The following is a 20,029-nucleotide window of genomic DNA, read 5'->3' as shown; positions in this document are numbered from 1 at the left end:
AATTTGTTTTTCAATGTTTTATTAGTTAATTTTGTTTTGCCAACTGTCACTGGAGAAGTTGCACAACCTTCTGCTGTTATGTCAGCAATGAGTATTTCCTCTTTTCCATTATTGTGTGCTGCATCAGGGGGCAACATCTTTGCTAACTGCTCACTGAATGTTATGTAAATGAAGTTTTTTTTTTTTTTTGGAGTAAAACTAAAAACTCACGACAGTAAATGCTCTTTTATGGCTTGAGAAAATAAAGCTACTACTCATGATACACGAAGAATTTCAGAAATAGTTGGATTATATGACAAGTGAATTATTGATGTGCAGTAAGCAGGCAGTGAACTGTTTTTCATACCTAATGAAAAGTGTTTTCAACGAAAAATGACTATGTATTAAAATGTGAAATAATAAATGAATGGCACCTTTTGCCTGTACATTGTGTTATTCTTTTCCTCGTAGGTGGAGCAAGCTGATATTCTGCCCGCAGAAATGGTGTTCACCATTAAAAAAGCTCCTCTTTTCGGTCACGTGGTCATGTCACGAGAGGTCACGAGAAAGAGTTTAGAAAGCACAGCGCCACCTGTCATCGAATACATTCACACCTTCACTCAGGAGGACATTAATGAGGGACGCATCATCTATGTGTCCTCATCTGTTACGGTTTGTCGTCATTTATTTTATTCTGTTGTGATAAATCCCATGTGGCAGCTTGTTTCCGGTCATATTGAGTTAAATCAGAAAAAACATAACCTCAGCCTCTGGTGGGGTTTTAGCAGATCAGTAACTTATTTGAACATCCGTCTCTTTCAGGGCGACGATGTCTTCACAGTGGATGTCAGCAATGGTTTCACCTCAGTGGAGGACCTGCAGATCTCTGTGATCATCTTGCCCCAGTTCATCCCCGTCCAGGTCTCCAACTTCACAGTGAAGGAAGGCCTCAGGAGAGTCATTAACGCAGACATTCTAAACATCTCACATCCTTACTACGACAGAGCCAACGTTGAATTTTTGTTGGACGAGACGCCAAAGCACGGGGACATCTACTACCTGAATGGGGACGAAATTTCTTATTTTACATGGAACGAGGTATGGAGTGAAAAAGATATGTAGAAATTAAGTGTATGCACTCTTCCTTTGAATTTGCCAGGAATATTTGACATAAGTATTTGCAAAAATATTGTCTTAGATCTTTAGTCCTGCAGTAACAGATTATTTGCAGTACTACTGTTTTTTCCACCGCTGCTGGAAATGAGATGTAAACTTAGAAAACAAAACAATGAATTTAAGGATATAAAATGTTCATAGAGATACTAATTAGTGCAGAGTAGTATCAAGTGATTGACTGATGATGTAAATATATTGGCTGTAGCTACTGTCCCATCCATCTGCTTATCATCTTACCTGCTTTTCCTGTTTAGAGTCGTAGGGGTGTTGGAGCCAATCCCGGCTGTTATTGGGAAAGAGTACACGACACATCACTAGTCTCTAAGGGCAGTTTAGAGTCACTAATTAACCCGACCTGCATGTTTCTGGGCTGTGGGAGGAAACCGGACCCCGAGTAAACCCATGCATGCATTCAGAGGACATGTAAACCCAGCCAGGCGGCGGGTTATTTTATCCACTTTAAGGATAATAATTTTCCTCGGTTTCCCTTAGTATTTTCAAAGAAATTGCACTTTTCCACTCCAAAACATTTGATTCAGCAAATGGTTGGTTTCATCAAATGGTGAACATATGTTTAACATATGAATTGCCAAATCCACTAAACATTTGATCTTTTATCTGTAACATTCTGACGATTAAATAGATTTGATTCATCAGTTTTCCATAGACCAGTGTCTTTGCCCAGCATGTGAATTTCATTTGGAAACGAATTCATATGTTTTTGCTACCCTACTACCAAAAACATCCCAGAAGACCCCCCCAAAACCCCAATAATCCACATTTTATCCTATCTTAATAAGTCCAAGGTGTATACGATCTTCTTGTCACAATTTGATCATTGTGGTTGGCTGAATCTGCTACCTGGAAAGAGACAAACCTGCTTATTTGTGACTTTCTCAGATATATTTAGAGAAAGAAAATTGCAAATTTCCTACCAGGCTACAATGAAAACTATAATCAAAGCCCTCTAGACAAGTCATGACTGACTCACTGAAGTTGGTCAAGAGGATTACCGCAGCATGGCGTCACCATGGAACTTTCCCCTGTTACTACTCACTTCTATTTTGAATTTGTTGTGTTGTACCAGAAAGAGAAGGGAGGGAGAATCTGAGAGCCGCTGCAGCACAGTTATCTGGTCTCCCTCTATGTGGTTCAGAGGCCCCAGCTTTAGGAAAATATTAAAAATGCATGAGTAGTTACTGGTGAAAAACCTCATGCATTCTGAATGGACCACATAGTTTCGTGGAGCTAGTTAGACACATATCTTATAGCTCCTACATGTAGTCCTGGTCTGCCTCTCCCGCTCTCTACTTTGCTGAACTATTGTGGAAAAACTCACGATGCCTTTGGACCGCCTGAAGCCAAAGTAAACTGCCACAGTATATTCCTATAATAATGTGTGAGTGTTCGAAAAGCTCCCGCGCTTTGCAACTGCCAGACTCACTCACAGTGTCTCCCAAAGATGCCAACGTGCAACTCGAACGGTCCGTGTGCATGGCGCTGATTACTCCGGCCGCGGGGAACATAGATAACATCGTCTGCCACTATGGAAATGTGAGAGAGAAAATGTTCTTTGTAGAGCTTTTTTAAACTCTTTCACTGTTCTCTCAGAGAATTAAACATCATCTCCCCCTAACGAGAACCACATTGAAGAAGAAATGTCCAAACCTCGGTCGGCGCAACATTTAAGCCAGACTGTAATTGTTCCGAAATGAAAGTGTGTATTATTCTGTATTGCGTTTTTTTTCTTCTTTTTTTTTTTGATGCTATTTCAAGCTCCACTGGGCAGGCTTACCCTTGCCCCTGGGAATGGACATTGCACTTAAAGGTGTGTGTAGTAATTTTCCCATAAAGCCATCATGTCGGGTGGTTCACTGAGGTTATGTAAGCATACAGTAACATGGGGGATGTGCAGACAAAAACTGAGAGTGACTCATGCAAAAAATCTACACCAACACCTACCACACGACTGTAAAGTAACTCTGTGCCATGTGGCCCAGATGTGTCCCATGAGCCTAGAATCTGTGTCAGATAATACACGGCACCTCTGCAAGCAACAGCACCGGCTGTGATGTCGTGCTGAGTCAGATCCAACTTGAAGAAATGTTAGAAATCCGAGACGCTTTGCCCTAATACACCTTAATCAGGTTCAGCTCTCCATCAGGTCTCCATTAGGTCTTCCATCTGTGAAAAACTATTAAAATCGACACAGACATTTCTATTAAATAAATGAATAATGCAGCTAGTATTCAATTTGGACGGATACATCAGTGTTTCTCTGAGTCAGTCTGAAGGCCATGTGTCCAACAACCACCCGCCGTTTATTGTCACAGCAAGCAGACGGATTGTCTCGCTGACTTTCCCCGATCAGTAATGATGATGGGGGTTGTTATTGCAGAAGGATGCCGGTCATATGGGATCCATATGGGATCAAATTGGCACTTCCTGCTCTCTGAAGCAGCTCCTCTCATACCAGCAGCTTTCTGGCCTTCGTCTAAACAAAGTTCCAACTGTCGTCTTGGATGAAGAGCACCCTGATTCTCTGTAAATTGGTCAGAAAGTATCAGAAGCAAAGATTAGGGAGCTTATGTGATCCAGATAGGACTACAGGACCCGAGTCACAGTGGAGCTGAGATTTCTGTTCTCTGTGCAGAAAGTCATCAGAATTAGATTGGCCCAACTATAAGTACTGGTTTCCATCTAGCTCACTTGACACTGGGTGACTGGTTTTTCAATGTGCATCTGGTTTTCCTCAATGTTCTGTCATACAAGTAAGATTCTCCTTGTTCCTGTGCGGCTGCCAGACTTTAAGACCTGATTATAGCTTTTATCTCACAGCTTTACTAAGATATATGATCTCCATAGAGCAGCAAAACAAAACATACAGTGTGTATTATACACAGTTTTGTTAGAGGAGAAGATTTCTATCAAAATTCCTAGATGAACAGGCATTTAAAGGAATATCTCTATAGCTAAACACATATCTCCTGTGTTTGATCCATGCAAACAAACTATAAATCAGTCTTGGTCCTAAATGAGGCTAACAGTGTCCTGGCTAACTCTGTTTAACCAGATCATTTGATTATTGTTTTATTTTTTCAAAAGCAACTTAACGAAGTGCTTTGTAAAAGTTGTGCACACTGAGTGAACTACTGTAAGCAGGGTGGTCACACTGTTTGGAATCGCGCTGGGTCTTTTTTGAATCAAATGTATGTTTGCCTGTTGAAAAGCCTTCATCTTATGAAGATCAAGCGAGGCAACAGTTTGACTGGGATTCATTTTAACGCCCTGTGTGTGGAGATGACTCGGAATAAATCGGAATACAAAAGGGTTTGAGGAGCTATCGCTTAACAGCATTTTTGTTTCCTGTTTACAAGTGCTTGTATTGACCTTACATTTATTGTAATAGCCGTGTGATGTTATAAATTATGTAGAATCGCACTCAACATTGAAACTCGTTGTTTTTTTTATCAAAATTCATAAATCAGTTGAGCAAAATCAAATCATAATCAGTTATTCTGTCCAGCATCTCTACAGTGCAGTAGAGACCTGCTCTGAAGCTCAGTAGGCCCTTATTATGCAACATTATGTGGAGCTATGTTGTTTGATTTTGGCCTAAATTCAGGAACAAAAATGAGTTCACCGTTATGGAAAAGCAGTGAAACACAGAAAGAACTTTAGAACACTGAGCACTGAACACTGACCGATGACATCAAACAGCACACAAACTGCTGTCTCTTGTCTTAAAGTTCTGTATTATGTCACCCACCCATTCACCCCCGGTGACCTCTATGAAAACACTGTGCACAAAACGAATCACACCAGCAAATTCTGTCAGTTTGTCATGTTTACTACAGCCACTGGATGCTTCCAATTCCCCACACATCTGTATCATAATAAACAGGCCAGTAGGCTGTAAGTGACCCAAGGTTCAGCTACCAATATTAGTAGAATTATCAAAGGAAAGAGTAATATTGTATTAGGCACCTACTCTCACTGAGCCTTTGCCACCAGTCAGATCGCATGCAGAATTGAGTGACAACTGGAACATTTTTTTTTTTTTGTCTTCTCCAGGTGAAACTTGGACAAGTCTACTACATGCATGACAGCACAGAGAGCACAGAGGACAGTTTTACAGTCTCTGCCTCAGTTTATGAGATTGGCCGCCGGAGTCGCCCTGTCACCATCTCAGTGACTGTCACACCAGTCAATGACGAGCCACCAAATCTGATGCGTAACACAGGACTTGAGGTAATTTTTTGCTCTCTGGAAGTGCATGAGCTGTTCCTTTGAGTTTTCCTCCAACTCCTTCACTGTTGCTTTAAGAAACTCTTTCTCTCTACAACATTGAAACTTTCAGTGAGATGAACGCTTTCTTCCCTGCATCCCACCTGATGAGAATTCAAGCTGACCACAGTTGTCACTTTCTGTGAATGAGGAGTGGGGAAAAAAACATTTTACTGCAATCTTTCAAAACGCTGGAGTGATTATTTTATGCGGAAAAGATGAAGCTGTGGAGGAAACAGCTTCCTTTGCTTCCCTCCAGGTCCACTCTACTTTCAGCCCATAGTGTCTTGGACTTATTTGCTTTGTCTTTTTACAATATGCTGAAGAAGACACCGCATTTCGCATATGCATATGTGACTGACAGGCTGCAGATATTTCCCACCTGCTCCACACTTTGCATGACTGGTCCAATGCACAAGCCAAAAAGAATATAAGAATATGATTAATGGCTTTATGATGGCTGATGCGATTCTGGCACTCTGAAAAGAGGTCAGTTTATAAAAACTGCTGCACAGTGTTTTATGCTTAGGTGCCTTAGTCTGTAATCTTGATTCTCTCATTGATTTTCTGACACAAAAAGTATGTGAAATTCAAAGTCTATAGCAACTCATTTAGGTCCCACTAGATACCAGCGCATCCATTACCTATACTGCCTATGGTGTTAAGAGTTGCAGGGGTGCTGTAGCCGATCCCAGCTGAAATTTGGCAAGAGTTGGGCTTCACCCTGGACAGATATGAAGACCCAAAACAACTTCTCTGATCTTTTAGAATGTCTTATAATTGTGGTATAAAAGTACCAAACTAAGCTGATATAGAATCACAGTTTTAAGAATTAATGAACTCTGAACTCTGAATGAACTCTGTAAACTTTACTGATCTTTCTCGCATCCAATACTGCTTACTTTCAGCTGCAGTTACAGTCCACCATCATGAATCGTGTATGAACTGTGAAATAAATTCACTTCATGCACCAGTCACATTAAATGCAGAGAATTTTTACTTAGACACTGAAGAATACTGACCTCACGGATGATGACACACGATGCATCAGTGCAGCAGTGGCCTCCACAGCATGTGTGTTTTTATAAAGAGCCATAAAAATACAAGTGAATTAGCATGTTTTGGAAAGTCTATTTCACTTAGGGCACGTAACTATAAGAGAGTGGTGATTCAGTACTGTTTGCACAGTGTCAAACAGACATGCATGTATATAGTATCTGTATGCATTTTAATGCGGTGCCAAATTTGCTGAAAAATCTGCAATTGAACAAGCAAGTAGGAAACAAAATTATTATTAGGGTAAGTTCTACAGCGATATCCCAGTCAAGTTTGATAAAAATGATTCGATTTTCAAATATTGAATAGGTCTAATTTGGAAACATGAGTCAGTCTCTATTTCATTTTAGTGCATTATTTGTCTTAGCCAAACGATTTTATCGCAGTAAAAAGTTTGTTGTAAAGCTAAATGGCTTTAGTGGTAGATTGCATCTATACAGGAGGTTCCCGGTATGTCTGAGTCTCGCTTTCAATCTGATTTACGTCAGTCATTAAAAAGTTTGCAGGATCAGTGGAGTAGATTCTACTGTAAGAGTAGCAGTAGGAAAAAGCCAGCAGTAATCAGCTCACAGAACTGGAAACCAACTGTGTCATTCAGTCATCCCTGCTCTGCCTGCGGCTTTGCGTCTCCGTGGCAACCCGTATTTTTGGAAAACCAAGATGGTCGAGGAGACCACGGCTTTCTGGCAGAGTGCGGGCGGCATCCAATCCCTGTGCCTCCTCTGCTGCGGCTGCAGAATGTAACCTAATATGTGGATGTCTAACCCACACAGAGCCCGGGTTGGCCCAGCAGCACTTGGATTGATTTAGAGCAGGAAGTCTGTGCGTTTGTGTGTATGTACTGACCTCTGCAGCAGATCATCAGATCATCATGATAACTAACATGTCCGTGATCAGGCTCTGTTCAAGCTCACCATTCATCCCATTTGGCCCAGGCCAAGGATACAGCTGATCTCGATTAGGGTTTACATTATGTCTCTGGCTGCTTCTTCTTGACTGTGCTGTATTTATCAGGAATAGTTCTCCTACTGGGTCAATATGACTTTTTGAGAGACTAGGCTCTATCTGGTTATGCTATTTTCACCAGCCTTTCTGCCATTACCATGTCTCTTTTCAGCATTTTTGATTTTTTTGCAGGATTATATAACTATCTAAAGGCTTTTGCTGTGAATGTCAGCCCAAGCCCCCTTGCTTTTTGTTCTTATGACCACTGAAGGATACTGAAATGGACTAATTTTGGTTTTTTCCTCATCAAAACACAAAGCAGGAAAAGGAGTGTGCAGTGGAGCAAATTAAAAGGAAACACCACTACTAAATTTATTCCCACATGGCAACAACAGCTCCCATCACCTTGTTTGTTTCTTGTTTTATTGTAGTATTTCCAGCTTCACCACCCACCTACTATTATGGCTTTAGGGACACACTGGCGAAACTCCTGCCAGAAATGTGGAGCCCTGAACAGTTTTGGATACAGTTCAGATGCCTGGTGATCCTCAGACTCCCAAACAGTTAAGACATTGTGGGATCCCGTTGAGTCATTAGCAAACTAAGTTATTTGCCTTTTGACGGCTTCTTCGTTACTGTATCAGGATGAAAAATCAGCTGTTGTGTCTGATCGAATTAAATTTGCAGCCGATCCTCTTAGGTGCTAAATGCATTGATTGTTATATAAACCATCAATTTGCAAGGACATTTTCAGATGTGTGCCCTAGATTGTCTGGTGCCTCACTGGGGATGTAGAGTGGGCTTATGTAGCCATCTAGTGGCGAGGATTGGGGATTGCACATAAAAGAAAAAAGAAACACCGTCCACTTAGGACTATTACTGGTACAGTGTAAATGTTTTTTTGGGGGGGGGGAGGTTTACCTATTTAAATATAATGTTGTATTTCATCAAATTGCAGAAAGGGAATCGTAAGAAAGGACACATCAGCTGCTTATCAGACTAATCCACAATTGATCCTTAAGTGACATTGCAAGCTGATAGAAAACAATGACAACAGGCAACAAAAACCGTAAAACGCATTTTCATGTGTCTATCACACACCTCTGTGTGGGTGTAATTACTGCTATTGTGTGCACTTGTTAACCTTCGTCAATTGTCTTTAAAATAGAGCAAATTATTCTTAGACCCATAATTTTCACAGCATTGGAATGAAAATACTTCAAAATAGAAGTACACTTGATTTGTCGTGCGTTCAAGGCAGAAACATATGCATGAGCTGTAAACACATGTGCTGTAGGCTGTTGGGCCCCCATTAGCATGACAGACTGTGCTTATGTCACATTTCTTATCACGCGGGGAGTTTGAGTTTCTCGTGTACGTGCACGCTCCCTTCGATTAGCCCTGAACTGAGAAATACTGCTTTTTGATTTTATGCTCCATCTATCTGGAACAAATTGCAGCATGCACACAACATTAAAGAGTAAGTAGCTGCAACACCTCCTAAAAGTCTTGTTTTTGCTCAACTCCAGTGGTTTAATTTGGCACCTTGCTGCTGTAATGCACAGGTGTACTGCATGATATCACTGATGTGTGTGATTAAAAGCACATTTCTGACCACGCATGACTACATTCATCAAGTTGAGCTTGTGAATCTATATGATGTGGTTTGTATGTAACAGTGATTCCTGTGCAAAGGTGCTGCTATCAGAATAACTATGACTTTTGTCTGGAGGCTGCAGTAATGTTACTATAATTTAACACCGCGCGTCTTGTTGCTATTTACACACAGATTGTTCCCACCTTCTCGAATCAAACTCTTCAACAGCCCCAGCTCCATTAGCAGAGGTTAAAGAAAGTTGCTGGCTGCTAGAACACAAGTTTTTGCTGTAGAAGTGGACGGTGTTATCAGCTGAGTCATCTCTGCATGCAGTCTCCATAGCTACAGTTTTAGAAGGACTACCAGCCCCTCGTGTTCGGTAAAGGGAGGGCTAAAACAAAAGGGTGGGAAAATACTGAGCAGGTGGCCAACGATGGACAGTGGGTGTTCTGCCTTAAGGCCAACAGATTCACTTCCATCCTCTCTATCAGAGTCCAGATTTGACTCAGAATGTTTGGCTTCAGTCTCCACTCCCCCACTAGGGATGTGCCCCCGGATAAAGCATCAGGCACTGCTTTCTGCCGGCCTGGGATGTAAAACTGTCCTGAGGAGGTAGAGTTTCTCTACAGTGAACACAGCGCTGCCCTGTTTGTTGATGTAGCTGATATGGTGCAGTTGTCAGCTCTCCCCAAAAATAGCCCTGCAGTGTATCTGTGGCTTAAAGGGATGCATTTTCCGTAGGATGGTATTCCCATCTTCAGGTCACTCCATGTTTATTTTCTGTTGTTTTGTATATTTTGGTCTATTTTTGGACATATTTTGGTGATTTTAGTGACCTTTTGTCCATTTTATGACTATTGTCTCTCTTTTTTGATCGTTTATTGTTTTTTTTTTACGTTTCAAACAGGTTTAGTTGTCCTTCTGTGGGTGGGAGGAGCACACAAATGTTATAAGCCAAAATACTAAAGTACTTCTAACGACTTATTGTCACAATAATCTATATAACTTTTTTATATTTAAAGAGTATATTTAATACATTTATGGGTAAATCATTTTAATGTTGCATCTTGTAACATTTCAGTTACTAAATTTAGTTGATTATATTTTAAATTATTAATCTGAATCTGAAAAGCAACTACAACCATGTTTTGCTTTTCCTGCTCAAGTGTAAAAAAAATCCTAAAATATCATAAAATGGAAAGGTTCAAGGAAAGTACAAGTATCTCCTTTATTTCCAACAAAAGCACCTCTGCTCTCCACTCCCTGGCACCTAATATAGATTTGAACGCATTACATCACAGTTGTTTAAATACGGATAGTTGGAATATAAATCATACATAATCTTACTCAGACTACGTGACAAAATCTAAGGGTAACATTTCAACTTATACAAGCTGTAATATTATTGGTGATATTTTAGCATCTAATGGGTTTGATGTGCACTGCTCTGCTTGTGAGCTGCTCTGGTGAACATTGCCATCGCCCTGCTTGTATTTTTCTGTGCTGCATTTGCAAGTTACCATGGAAAACTGGGCACATGTGGACACAGTGACATCACAGTGATTTTTTTTTTAGAGCACAGCTCTGATATTAACTGAAATTTGCAAGATTTCAACATTTTCAATATTTAAGCATATACAATAACATTAGGCTTTACAAGTTACTCTTATGTTCATGTAAATGAACTGTATCTTTAGTCAGACTGCAACACTGCTCCAAACTAAAAAAACTGTTAATTTGCTTCACTGAACAGGAGCTTGAACATCAACAGAAAATAACTCTTGATACGTGTCCTACATGTGGATGATATGTGCTTACATGTGGCATGTGTGCAGATGTTTCTGTATATCTGACTCTTGGCAAGTGACACCTGAAGCATTAATATCTGAGGCTTCTTGTCTCCTCTTCCTCCTGCCTGAGGCCTCTTGCTCTTCATCCTGGGTCTTGAGTGAAAGGAAAGAAGAAAAGCCAGAGATGTATCAGAGGGTGAATGGCTCTCGAGATCGATATGCATCTCTTAGTGCAGAGCACCCTCGGCTCACTCTCCCAACTGATTCCAGCTATTTAAGAATGTCTTTCTGGGGATCTGGCCCATTTCTTTCAATTAATGCTCCTTTCAGCCAGCCGACCATTAGAAGTCCATTAAAGCCCCTCCACCCAGGGAGAGTCATTCAGTCTGCACTGCTGTGCTCCATCTTCTGATAACAGGAGCATCCAGACTGCCACAGAGAAATAATTAACCTTTTAAATTCTTACTTTGGAGGTGGCTGTTTGTAGGATGGGTCTGCCCTTGTTTCTGTGCTTATTTTTTAATTAAACCTGGTTTTCTATTAGGAATTATCTCTCTGGATATCCATCTATCCGTCCTCTAACCATATTCAGATAATCTCTTCACCCATGGTTTGAATTACACTGCTCCAAACCTCTGACTGAGTAGTCTGCTGTTTCCTGTCATCTCACTCACTCCCCGTCCATGATATTTTACAGGTTCTTGCAGGCGAGGAGGCAGATATCACCGCCGACATGCTGCAAACCGAAGACACTGATACCCCTGCAGAACAACTGGTTTACCACGTGGAGATGCTAACAAATGGGGTGGTGGCATTGAAAGAGGGACCTGAGGAGAGCATCCTGAACTTCACACAGGCTCACATAAACAAAGGAGAGGTCATCTTCATTCATAATGGTGAGGACACTAGTTGGAAGTAAAAGCAAAAAGCCACCACACCTATAATGCTGCCTTTGAATTACTGATAATGGGCATATTACAACAGTTTCTCCCACACGAGTGTCTGAAATCTCATTGAAAACATCCTTTGTTTGCTGTTTTATTGTGACAAATAAAAGTGTATTTTACACTAGTGGCATGAAGACGAAAACCAACGTAAGACAAAACCAAAAGAAACTCAGAAGCAAAGAATTAATCAGCAGAATTTCTTCTGTCCCTGCAGGTGAGGAGTCTGGTGGTTTCGGTTTCACCGTGACAGATGGAGAGCACACATCTCCTCTCTACCGATTTGTCGTCACAGCAAGGCCTCTCACCATCACCATGGTAACAGAGGAGGAGCTCGTGGTATTTCCAGGTAAGATGCCAAAAAATCCTCCAGTCTTAAAGCTGTGAACTGATGGAAGGATAACCACAGTCATGGGTGAATGCAATGATATTTCTTTATTTATGTTTTGCATACACACAAAACTGCATGTAAAATGTATTTGGTGCAAATGACAAAACAAGTAGAGTTTTGCAATATCAAATTATATAAATATTCTGTGTGAAAATGTCTGGGTCAATGATGAAGGTCATAATCAACAACACAACAAAAAACGACACAAAATAAACTCTTTGATTACAGTGATGTTTAGCATAAACATATTTGCTGCTTGAAATTTATCCAACTATTGCCAACTTATCCTCATTATGGTAGTAACACATTACATTCCTGACAAACACAGGATAAACACAGGACACAGGGTTGGTATTTGTATACTAGTTAAAACTCGACAATCAGTTTCTTTATATGTTTAAAAGAAACAGACATTATCCACTAAAAGCCAATGATCAAGTAGACTTGTGCATTTTATTGTGCTCTGAAGGGACTTGTAGCCCAAACTGGGGTATTAATGCACATGGTTGCTTCCTTTCTATTGTTTTATAAATACTTTGAAATTCAATGGTTAATCAACAGCAGATGGACCTCTTGAGATTGCAGCTGCAGAAGTGAGATGCAACAGGCAACGGCCTCAGGGCTTCTAATAATAAATGTAACGTTTACGTTGTAGGAGATAAGTTGACAAATTTTTTAAATTAGGATAAAATGCTGGATTTGAACACTCCTCCGCACAGTAATGTGTGTGAGTTACTGTAACCACTGAAGTTTAACTCTAAACTTAATTTTACAAGCTCAACTACGCTGCCAAGAGGCCGTTTTCCACAGAACAATCTCAGCCCTCAGAGGAACATGTGTGTGTGTGTGTGTGTGTGTGTGTGTGTGTGTTTCCACAGGAACAAGGCAGTCCATCACAAGCGCCAATTTGGGGGCTGTAACCAGTGAGGATGGAAATGAGATAAGCTACTCACTCATCCGCCCACCTCGCTTGGGAAGACTTATCCTGGCCAATGACAAGAACCAGTATGAAGAAATTACCAGCTTCTCACAATCACAGGTAATTAGTGTTTTAGGGCATGAGGCTCAATGTGTGTTTTTCTGGGATGTGTTTTCTTCGAGGAGAGATTAAACTCATTTCCCTTTCTCCTCTTTCCCGTTCTTGAAATGAATGCCCTCCATTAAATTTTAATAATACAAACTTTGAAACAGCAAAAGCAAAACATTTAAAAAAAGTGGATTTATGTGTAAAAATGTTGTAACTTTAAGTATATTATTGTTAAATGAGCTGCATTGTATTGATTTTAATAGCAATTCACTTGATGAATCTACAAAAACTAATCATCAACAATAATTGATTTATAATAATCTGCCATTTCCTACAAACACTGTATAGTAAAAATGCCCAAATCTCACCGTAACCTTACCTAAGCCTCCTGCCATCCCAAATCTGAACCCGCATTTAAAGCTACAGTGTGTAACCTTTGTAACTCAGTAGCTGTTGGTTTCAGACTCATTGAACTTGCACCTATTTCTCTCTGACTGCTAACTTTTGTTCATTATTCATTGTGTACATATTTTCCATTTTATTTTGCTGCATGTGAAGCAACAAGCTATTTCCACCAGCAGGGAGCATCAATAAATTCAGCTTGTGCCATCATAATGTTCAGTACAACCATCAGCATGAACAGTTGACTCATGCTTAAATATAATATCAATGAAATGCAGGATTCAGTTTGACTGCACTGTTGGCCAATAGCCTCAAAGTAAAAACATCAAGAAAAGCACACTGAGACCTGCGTGTGATAAAATGCCCTTGGTATTTGAAAGCAAAAACTTTCATGAAGGATTCTGATAGTAAAGAGCATCTTTGTTCGTTGACTTAACTAATTGTACATAAAGCCTAAGCGTGAGACCTTATTCAGACTACATGACTTAATTTAAAGGTAATATTTCAATTTATCAAAGCTTTAATATTAGTGATGATATTTTCTGTAGGCCTCGTTTTGCCAGTATAGCAGACACTGGTGAAGATTGTGATGGCATATGCACCTCGGGCCCAGTGTGTGTCTGAAAGGGTGGCTGTGTGTTTTCACTCTCATCCAATTCAACCGTATCTGTTCATTTCCATTCTTGACATCTGACCATGCTTGGATGAACGTGAGAACAAATTCTATCTCTGACAAACTGTTCTGTTTTAGAGTGTGACAAAGAAATCTAACGCGGCGTTGAACTCCAAACACGATTTTGAGCAGCTTTTTGAGGAGTTATTTAGCAGCGTCTGTCTGTGTGTCTGTGCGTGCATCAGTAAACTTGTGCGAATGTGTGTTTACGTGTGAGACAGAGTGAGCGAGAGTTGAGTTTAGGATGCAGTGACCTCAGAGAGTGAATGCGGGCCGTCGCCTTTCAGTTTTCAAACCCATGTTCCAGGTTAGCTGCGCCAAACCCCCGTCGCAGCCGTCTGACCTCCCATCATACAGGGCCACTTAGAAAAGACAGAAGGAAAGAGAGCATTGATTTTCATGGTTTCCCTCAGGTCTCTTTCTGACTGAAAGCAAATACATTTTGAAAAACCATTGAATGTTACCAGAAACCGCTCTGTATCCTCTGATTTTGTTTTTCCTGACACACAGCTGGAGTCAGGAGCGGTCTTCTATGAGCACCAGCTACCTGAGGAGCCTTTCTGGATGGTGGGGGATTCCATGGAGTTTAAGCTGTCGTCACAACCAGCCCCAGATGTCGGTCACATCCTGCCCATCAACATCTCTTACTATGCTGCTCACAGCAACATCTCCACACAGCTGTGGAGGAACAAAGGTAGAAGAAGAAAAACAGGATGACATCATTGTAAATTACTCCAGTACACGAGTATCTAATTGAATGACCACTCATCACAAATTGCTGTATATACATCACGCAGATGTCGAGATGTGGAGATGAGTGTCTAAGCCTGTAAACCCTCATTACAACACTACCACAGTCGTGATGTGTAAATATTGTTCTCACCAGCTGCAGCTGCTGTTTATTTTTGCAGGCACATCAGATATTTATTTATTTCTTGTTTTAACCCTCATTTATAGACAGATTATTATAACCAACAAACATTTGAAAAGTTATAGAAGTCTCCCAAATTGAATTACTTGAATTAATTTAAAGAATGAGTTTATTTACTGGTTCAAGTTCTGTTGTCTGACAGTCTTCTTAATTAATGTTGATTAATCTCTGATTAATCAGCTATTATGCTGAACAATTATGGTTCTTCATTTTAGTTTGAAACTGATTTTTTTGCCAACAGTGGATAAGAAGTATCTTAAAAACTGAATTAGAAAATATTTGTTTTTGTTGTTTCTGCCCAGGTCTGGAAATTGTGCAAGGGCAGAGAAAAACCATTGATAATTTGATTCTTGATGCTTCGAACCTTCTGGCAAGCCTTCCTGAGACTGAGCGAGGTCACACAGATGTGGTTTTTGAGATTAAACGCTTCCCTAACCATGGTCGTATTACCTTGGGTGGTCAGGACCTACCACGCAACGCCCCGTCCTTTAAGCAGGAAGATTTAACTCAAGGAAAAGTGGAGTATCTTCATGATGATTCCCGGGCCACCTTGGACAGCTTCTCTTTCAGGGTCCGACTAAAGCCTGAAGGTCAAGGGGTGGTCCTAGAGGAGCTTTTCAATATCACAATCAAACAACGAGGCTCTGAGCCGCCTGAACTGGTCACAACAGATATGCTCTTGGAGGTTCTTCAAGGCTCCCTGACCATCTTGACACAGAAACATCTCAACACTCAAGACGAGGACAGTCCACCAGATGAGGTCCACTTCAAAGTGATTAGACCCCCTGCCAATGGCCGACTAGTTGATTCCCGCACAATGGATACCATCTCTGAGTTCACACAAGAGATGGTTAACCGTGGGCAGGTGGGCTTCTACAGTAATGAAAGCCTTGAAGGCAGCTTTGTGGAATTCATTGTGTCAGACGGAGAACATCAAACAGAGGCACACACACTCCACATTGGCATCTTAGCTCACACCCTGGTTCTTTACAAATCTTCAGAGATCAAGGTGAAGCAAGGAGATGATGAAACCCTTGTAACTGAAGAGATGTTGAGGGCTACTACTGAGGGCCCGGTTGAGGAGGAAATCCTTTACAAGATCACTAGTGTTCCTAAATATGCTGCTGTCATGGTGGATCGACAGCCTACATCAGCTTTTACCCAGAGACAGATCAAAGAAGGCAGAGTCAGTGTCCGCTTTGTGAAGTCCACTTCACCTCGAGATAGTGTCGCATTTGTAGCCCGCAGTCGGGCTGCTAATGTCTCCTCAGTCCTTAACATCACAGTCCAGCCTCTGGCCAACATCGCCAAGGATCCACTCTTACCCCGAGGTGCTCTTGTGCGACTGGACAGGAGGCTTCTGGATGCAACTCCCTTGGCAAACAAGACTAGAACATCTCCCACTTTTACTGTCATCCAACAACCACAAGGAGCTCGTTTTGTGAAATACGGAGGTCCTGGTGCAGGTCAGCCAGTGGAAACATTCAGCCACAAGGATTTAGATGAGGGCCGTGTTGCTATGGAAATCCTGGGTAGGTCCTCTAAATCACAAGGTGAGGTCAATCCGGATGATAAGCAGAGGTTTGAGCAGGCCCGCTTTCTGCTCAAAGCCCATGGGGTGCCCCCTGCAGAATGTGTGCTTTCCTTCATAACTGGTCCTTACAACTCCTCTGGGGTCTATCCTGCCACTCTGTTGAGAATTCCCTCAGAGGCCTCAGCAAAGGACAACAACGATGTCCCTCTCTCTACTGCAGCTAGTCCTGACAGGGGGGGCAATGTGGACTGGCCCAATGGGGGTGCCCCAACCACAGCATCCTCTGGTTCTGGCTCCCGTGAGAAAACACATGTTTCCCGACGCAGCAACATCTGGTCTATTCTCATCCCCATCCTTGTAATCCTCGCCCTCTTGCTGCTGGCAGCCATCTTGGCCTACTACCTGATCCGCAAAAACAAGACAGGCAAGCACGATGTCCAAACAGCAGCCTCCAAGCCAAAAAACGGAGAGGTGGCCAGCACAGAAACCTTTCGCAAAACTGACCCAGCCAATAACATCCCCATGTCCAATGTGAACTCAAAAGACACAGACCCGGAGTTGTTGCAGCACTGTCGGACAACGAGCCCAGCCTTGAAAAAGAACCAGTACTGGGTGTGAAACACTCCAAGATTCAGTAGGACACAAAGAGAGGTGGATCCTCAAGTGTTTGGAAGCTTCCTCAAATCATTCCTGTCAGTATTGCAGACCTCTTGCCACAGTAGTTTAAATGAAAACATTTTTGGACACCATTGGGTACTTATCTCAACTGAACTGTGGACAGATTCTCAGGCAATGAAACACTGAATTGAACTTATTGGCAAAGATAGAGGCAGTTTCTTGTTTTAGGAGGCTCAGGCCACGTCTATTTATTTTAGTTTTATCATTCCTCTTTGTCAAGAGCACAAATAAAGACATAAACATGCCAAATGTTTGCAAAAAGTATGTAGGGCGTGCTCTGTCATTGCATTCAATGTGAGATCATACACAAATTATTAAGCGGATAGGTAATTTAAAACTTTGATCATTTAGATTTTTTTGGTTCATCCGGAAAGTTAATAAGCGTGTACATACATCGTGAGATAATTATATGCTGTATTATCGACAAGATGACAAACTGCCTTTCAGTGTTTTCTTTTTTTTTTTTATCTCTTAAAGATGCAGTACGGTTGTTTGCTGTTCTCGAGGCTCAGGTTAGTTTAAAGAGCTGATGTAATGGCCCATTGTAACATATTTTCATTACCATTGAGTGTATTTTAAACATTTCTGTGTCATTTAATTCACCCACAGAGTTTAGATTCCTCTAAAGCCATCTGTGTTCCCACCTGGCTAATTCGGAATATATATATATATATGTATATATATACAGTATATTTATATCATGTTTAACCCCAGCCAATGGAAACTATCAATGCTGTCATCAAAAACTCAAGATGGAAGTAAATGGGCTTGAGTTGACCTGTTATTTTCATGTCATTACATAAAGAAATTTCGTCATTTGACTTTTGATCTAATGATGATCTAATGCTAAAATTAATTTGAAATAATAAACCTGAACACGTTTGATTGAATGGTGCTCTGAGTCATGTCATCTCCTATCAGACATTACTATTTCTGCATGCTTCTTCAAAACTGCTTAGAAATATTCACTGGACTGGCACAGCACTGACCGCAAAACTACACAGGCCACATTGGCTGACGGGCAAGGCTGAGGTCACCTCAAACTGGGAGGTTTCCAGTTTCCAAGTCTGCAATTAGGAAGTCCTAAAAACGGATTGGTGCCGGGACGGAGTTGATGAATAACAATGCACCACTGGTCAGGTCACGTTGATTTGAAATGAAGACACTGATACAGTCTTCAAAGCTGTTTTGACTTTAAGCATTCCATATGTAAGCTGAATATAGTCATATACTGAAATAATTTGTTTTTTTTTTTACCTTTTAGACTTGTTTAGTATGTTTGTTTTACTGTAAATGATTCTCTCCTTTGTTGTCACTCTGAACGGCCTTATCTGATTGTTGAATGTTGACTGAAGTAGTTAGTCTGACGTGTACAATGAGAAAATCCAATAACGTCCTGATCCACCAAGGAAAAGATGGACTCAAACAAACATTTGATTTTTTGCTGACCCTCTAATACTGTATATTGTTGAAACCATAGTCTTTTCTTAGTCATATACTGAATATACAGTTATTTCTTTGCATACTCGTTATCTAAGAATCTCCTCTTTCTGTAGTATTTGGAGAGCAGGAAATGCAGGATTTTAAAGATAGCACAGAGCTCAGGAAGTGATGTGTTTCAGGAGTCTTTTTTCAGTGACATTATCTCTATTGGACAAAGATAATGTAGCTAAGAATAAAAAGATATGTCCATTATTCAGGATATATCTCATCCACATTTTACCAGTGTTGGTAAATGTTCAGTTTCAGTATGATGTTGAAGATCCACATACATGTAGCTACATGGCCTATTGAAATACAGACTTTTTGATATTTTTTACAGGTGCTGTACTTTTAAGACACGTTTGTGGATGAGCATATATGTGCATGTGTGTTTGTGCAAGTGTCTGCCTCACACTTCTCTTTTGTCTCTATTGAAGTTCATTGCAGAGTTTCATTTTTTTTTTTGTGTGGAGGTTATGTGCTATGTCAGAGATCTAACTGTCGTCTGGTCTGTAAACTACAAGTGCTTTGGAGATAATTTGTAAGTAATGGTTAAATTCTGGGATCATAGAAATCCCAATTGAAGCTGCCTCTGGACTCTTTCTCAGCACTAGTGCAAATAAAGTCATCGTGCAACGAAAAGTGTGTTCATCATTTTGTCTGTAATTTTTGCTGAATTAGATGAAGCTCAGAGAGCACATTAGCCCCCTGTTCACCTCTGTCTAGCTTTCCATACTATGGAAACACCCCTGGGTGTTTCTCTGAAAACTTCTGCCTGTATTGAATTTTAATTATCTTGGAGACACTATCAAGTGCTTATTGCGTGTTTCCATAGTTCAGCTTTGAATGGAGACCAAGCATTTGTGCTTTGCTCCTAAACTTTGTGACAGTTAACCTCTTATTTTAAGATGGCCCAGTTCAACGGACATTTTTTTACCATTTCTACAAAAGTGCAAAAACCCCCAAATTTTATCGGACTTGGAAGGACACTTAAAACCTCCAACACTACGATCGGTGGGCGGCCTCTCTGCAAACTGAGCCACTGCTGCCCCTTTATCTTACAGTTGCATTTACAGTATATCATTTCAAAAGTGTTGAAGAAAAGGGGCTCATTTATAGTTCACATGTTTAACAAAT

The 20,029-nt window shown here is 40.8% G+C and overlaps 2 protein-coding genes across 2 annotated transcripts in view; one reads left to right on the top strand and one right to left on the bottom strand.

The window, feature by feature from the left end:
• Window positions 1-19,836, top strand: part of cspg4 (chondroitin sulfate proteoglycan 4) — a 63,472-nt gene extending 43,636 nt beyond the window's left edge. Inside the window, exons 4-11 of the mRNA XM_067500294.1 lie at window positions 451-651; window positions 802-1,077; window positions 5,230-5,406; window positions 11,528-11,726; window positions 11,992-12,123; window positions 13,044-13,204; window positions 14,778-14,961; window positions 15,501-19,836. Coding sequence (XP_067356395.1) covers window positions 451-651; window positions 802-1,077; window positions 5,230-5,406; window positions 11,528-11,726; window positions 11,992-12,123; window positions 13,044-13,204; window positions 14,778-14,961; window positions 15,501-17,350 — 3,180 coding nt within the window. The 3' untranslated portion in view covers window positions 17,351-19,836. The remainder of the gene's footprint in view (window positions 1-450; window positions 652-801; window positions 1,078-5,229; window positions 5,407-11,527; window positions 11,727-11,991; window positions 12,124-13,043; window positions 13,205-14,777; window positions 14,962-15,500) is intronic.
• The window catches only part of snx33 (sorting nexin 33), a 42,146-nt gene continuing 36,317 nt past the window's right edge, over window positions 14,201-20,029 (bottom strand). The window contains exons 2-3 of the transcript XR_010914102.1: window positions 14,732-14,945; window positions 14,201-14,629 (exon numbers count right to left, since the gene is read on the bottom strand). The gene's annotated coding sequence lies outside the window, so the exon portion shown is untranslated. The remainder of the gene's footprint in view (window positions 14,630-14,731; window positions 14,946-20,029) is intronic.

The sequence above is a fragment of the Channa argus genome, chromosome 4, assembly GCF_033026475.1.
Source record: "Channa argus isolate prfri chromosome 4, Channa argus male v1.0, whole genome shotgun sequence".
Classification (NCBI taxonomy): Eukaryota; Metazoa; Chordata; class Actinopteri; order Anabantiformes; family Channidae; genus Channa; species Channa argus.
This window is presented reverse-complemented; position numbering and strand designations above follow the sequence as displayed.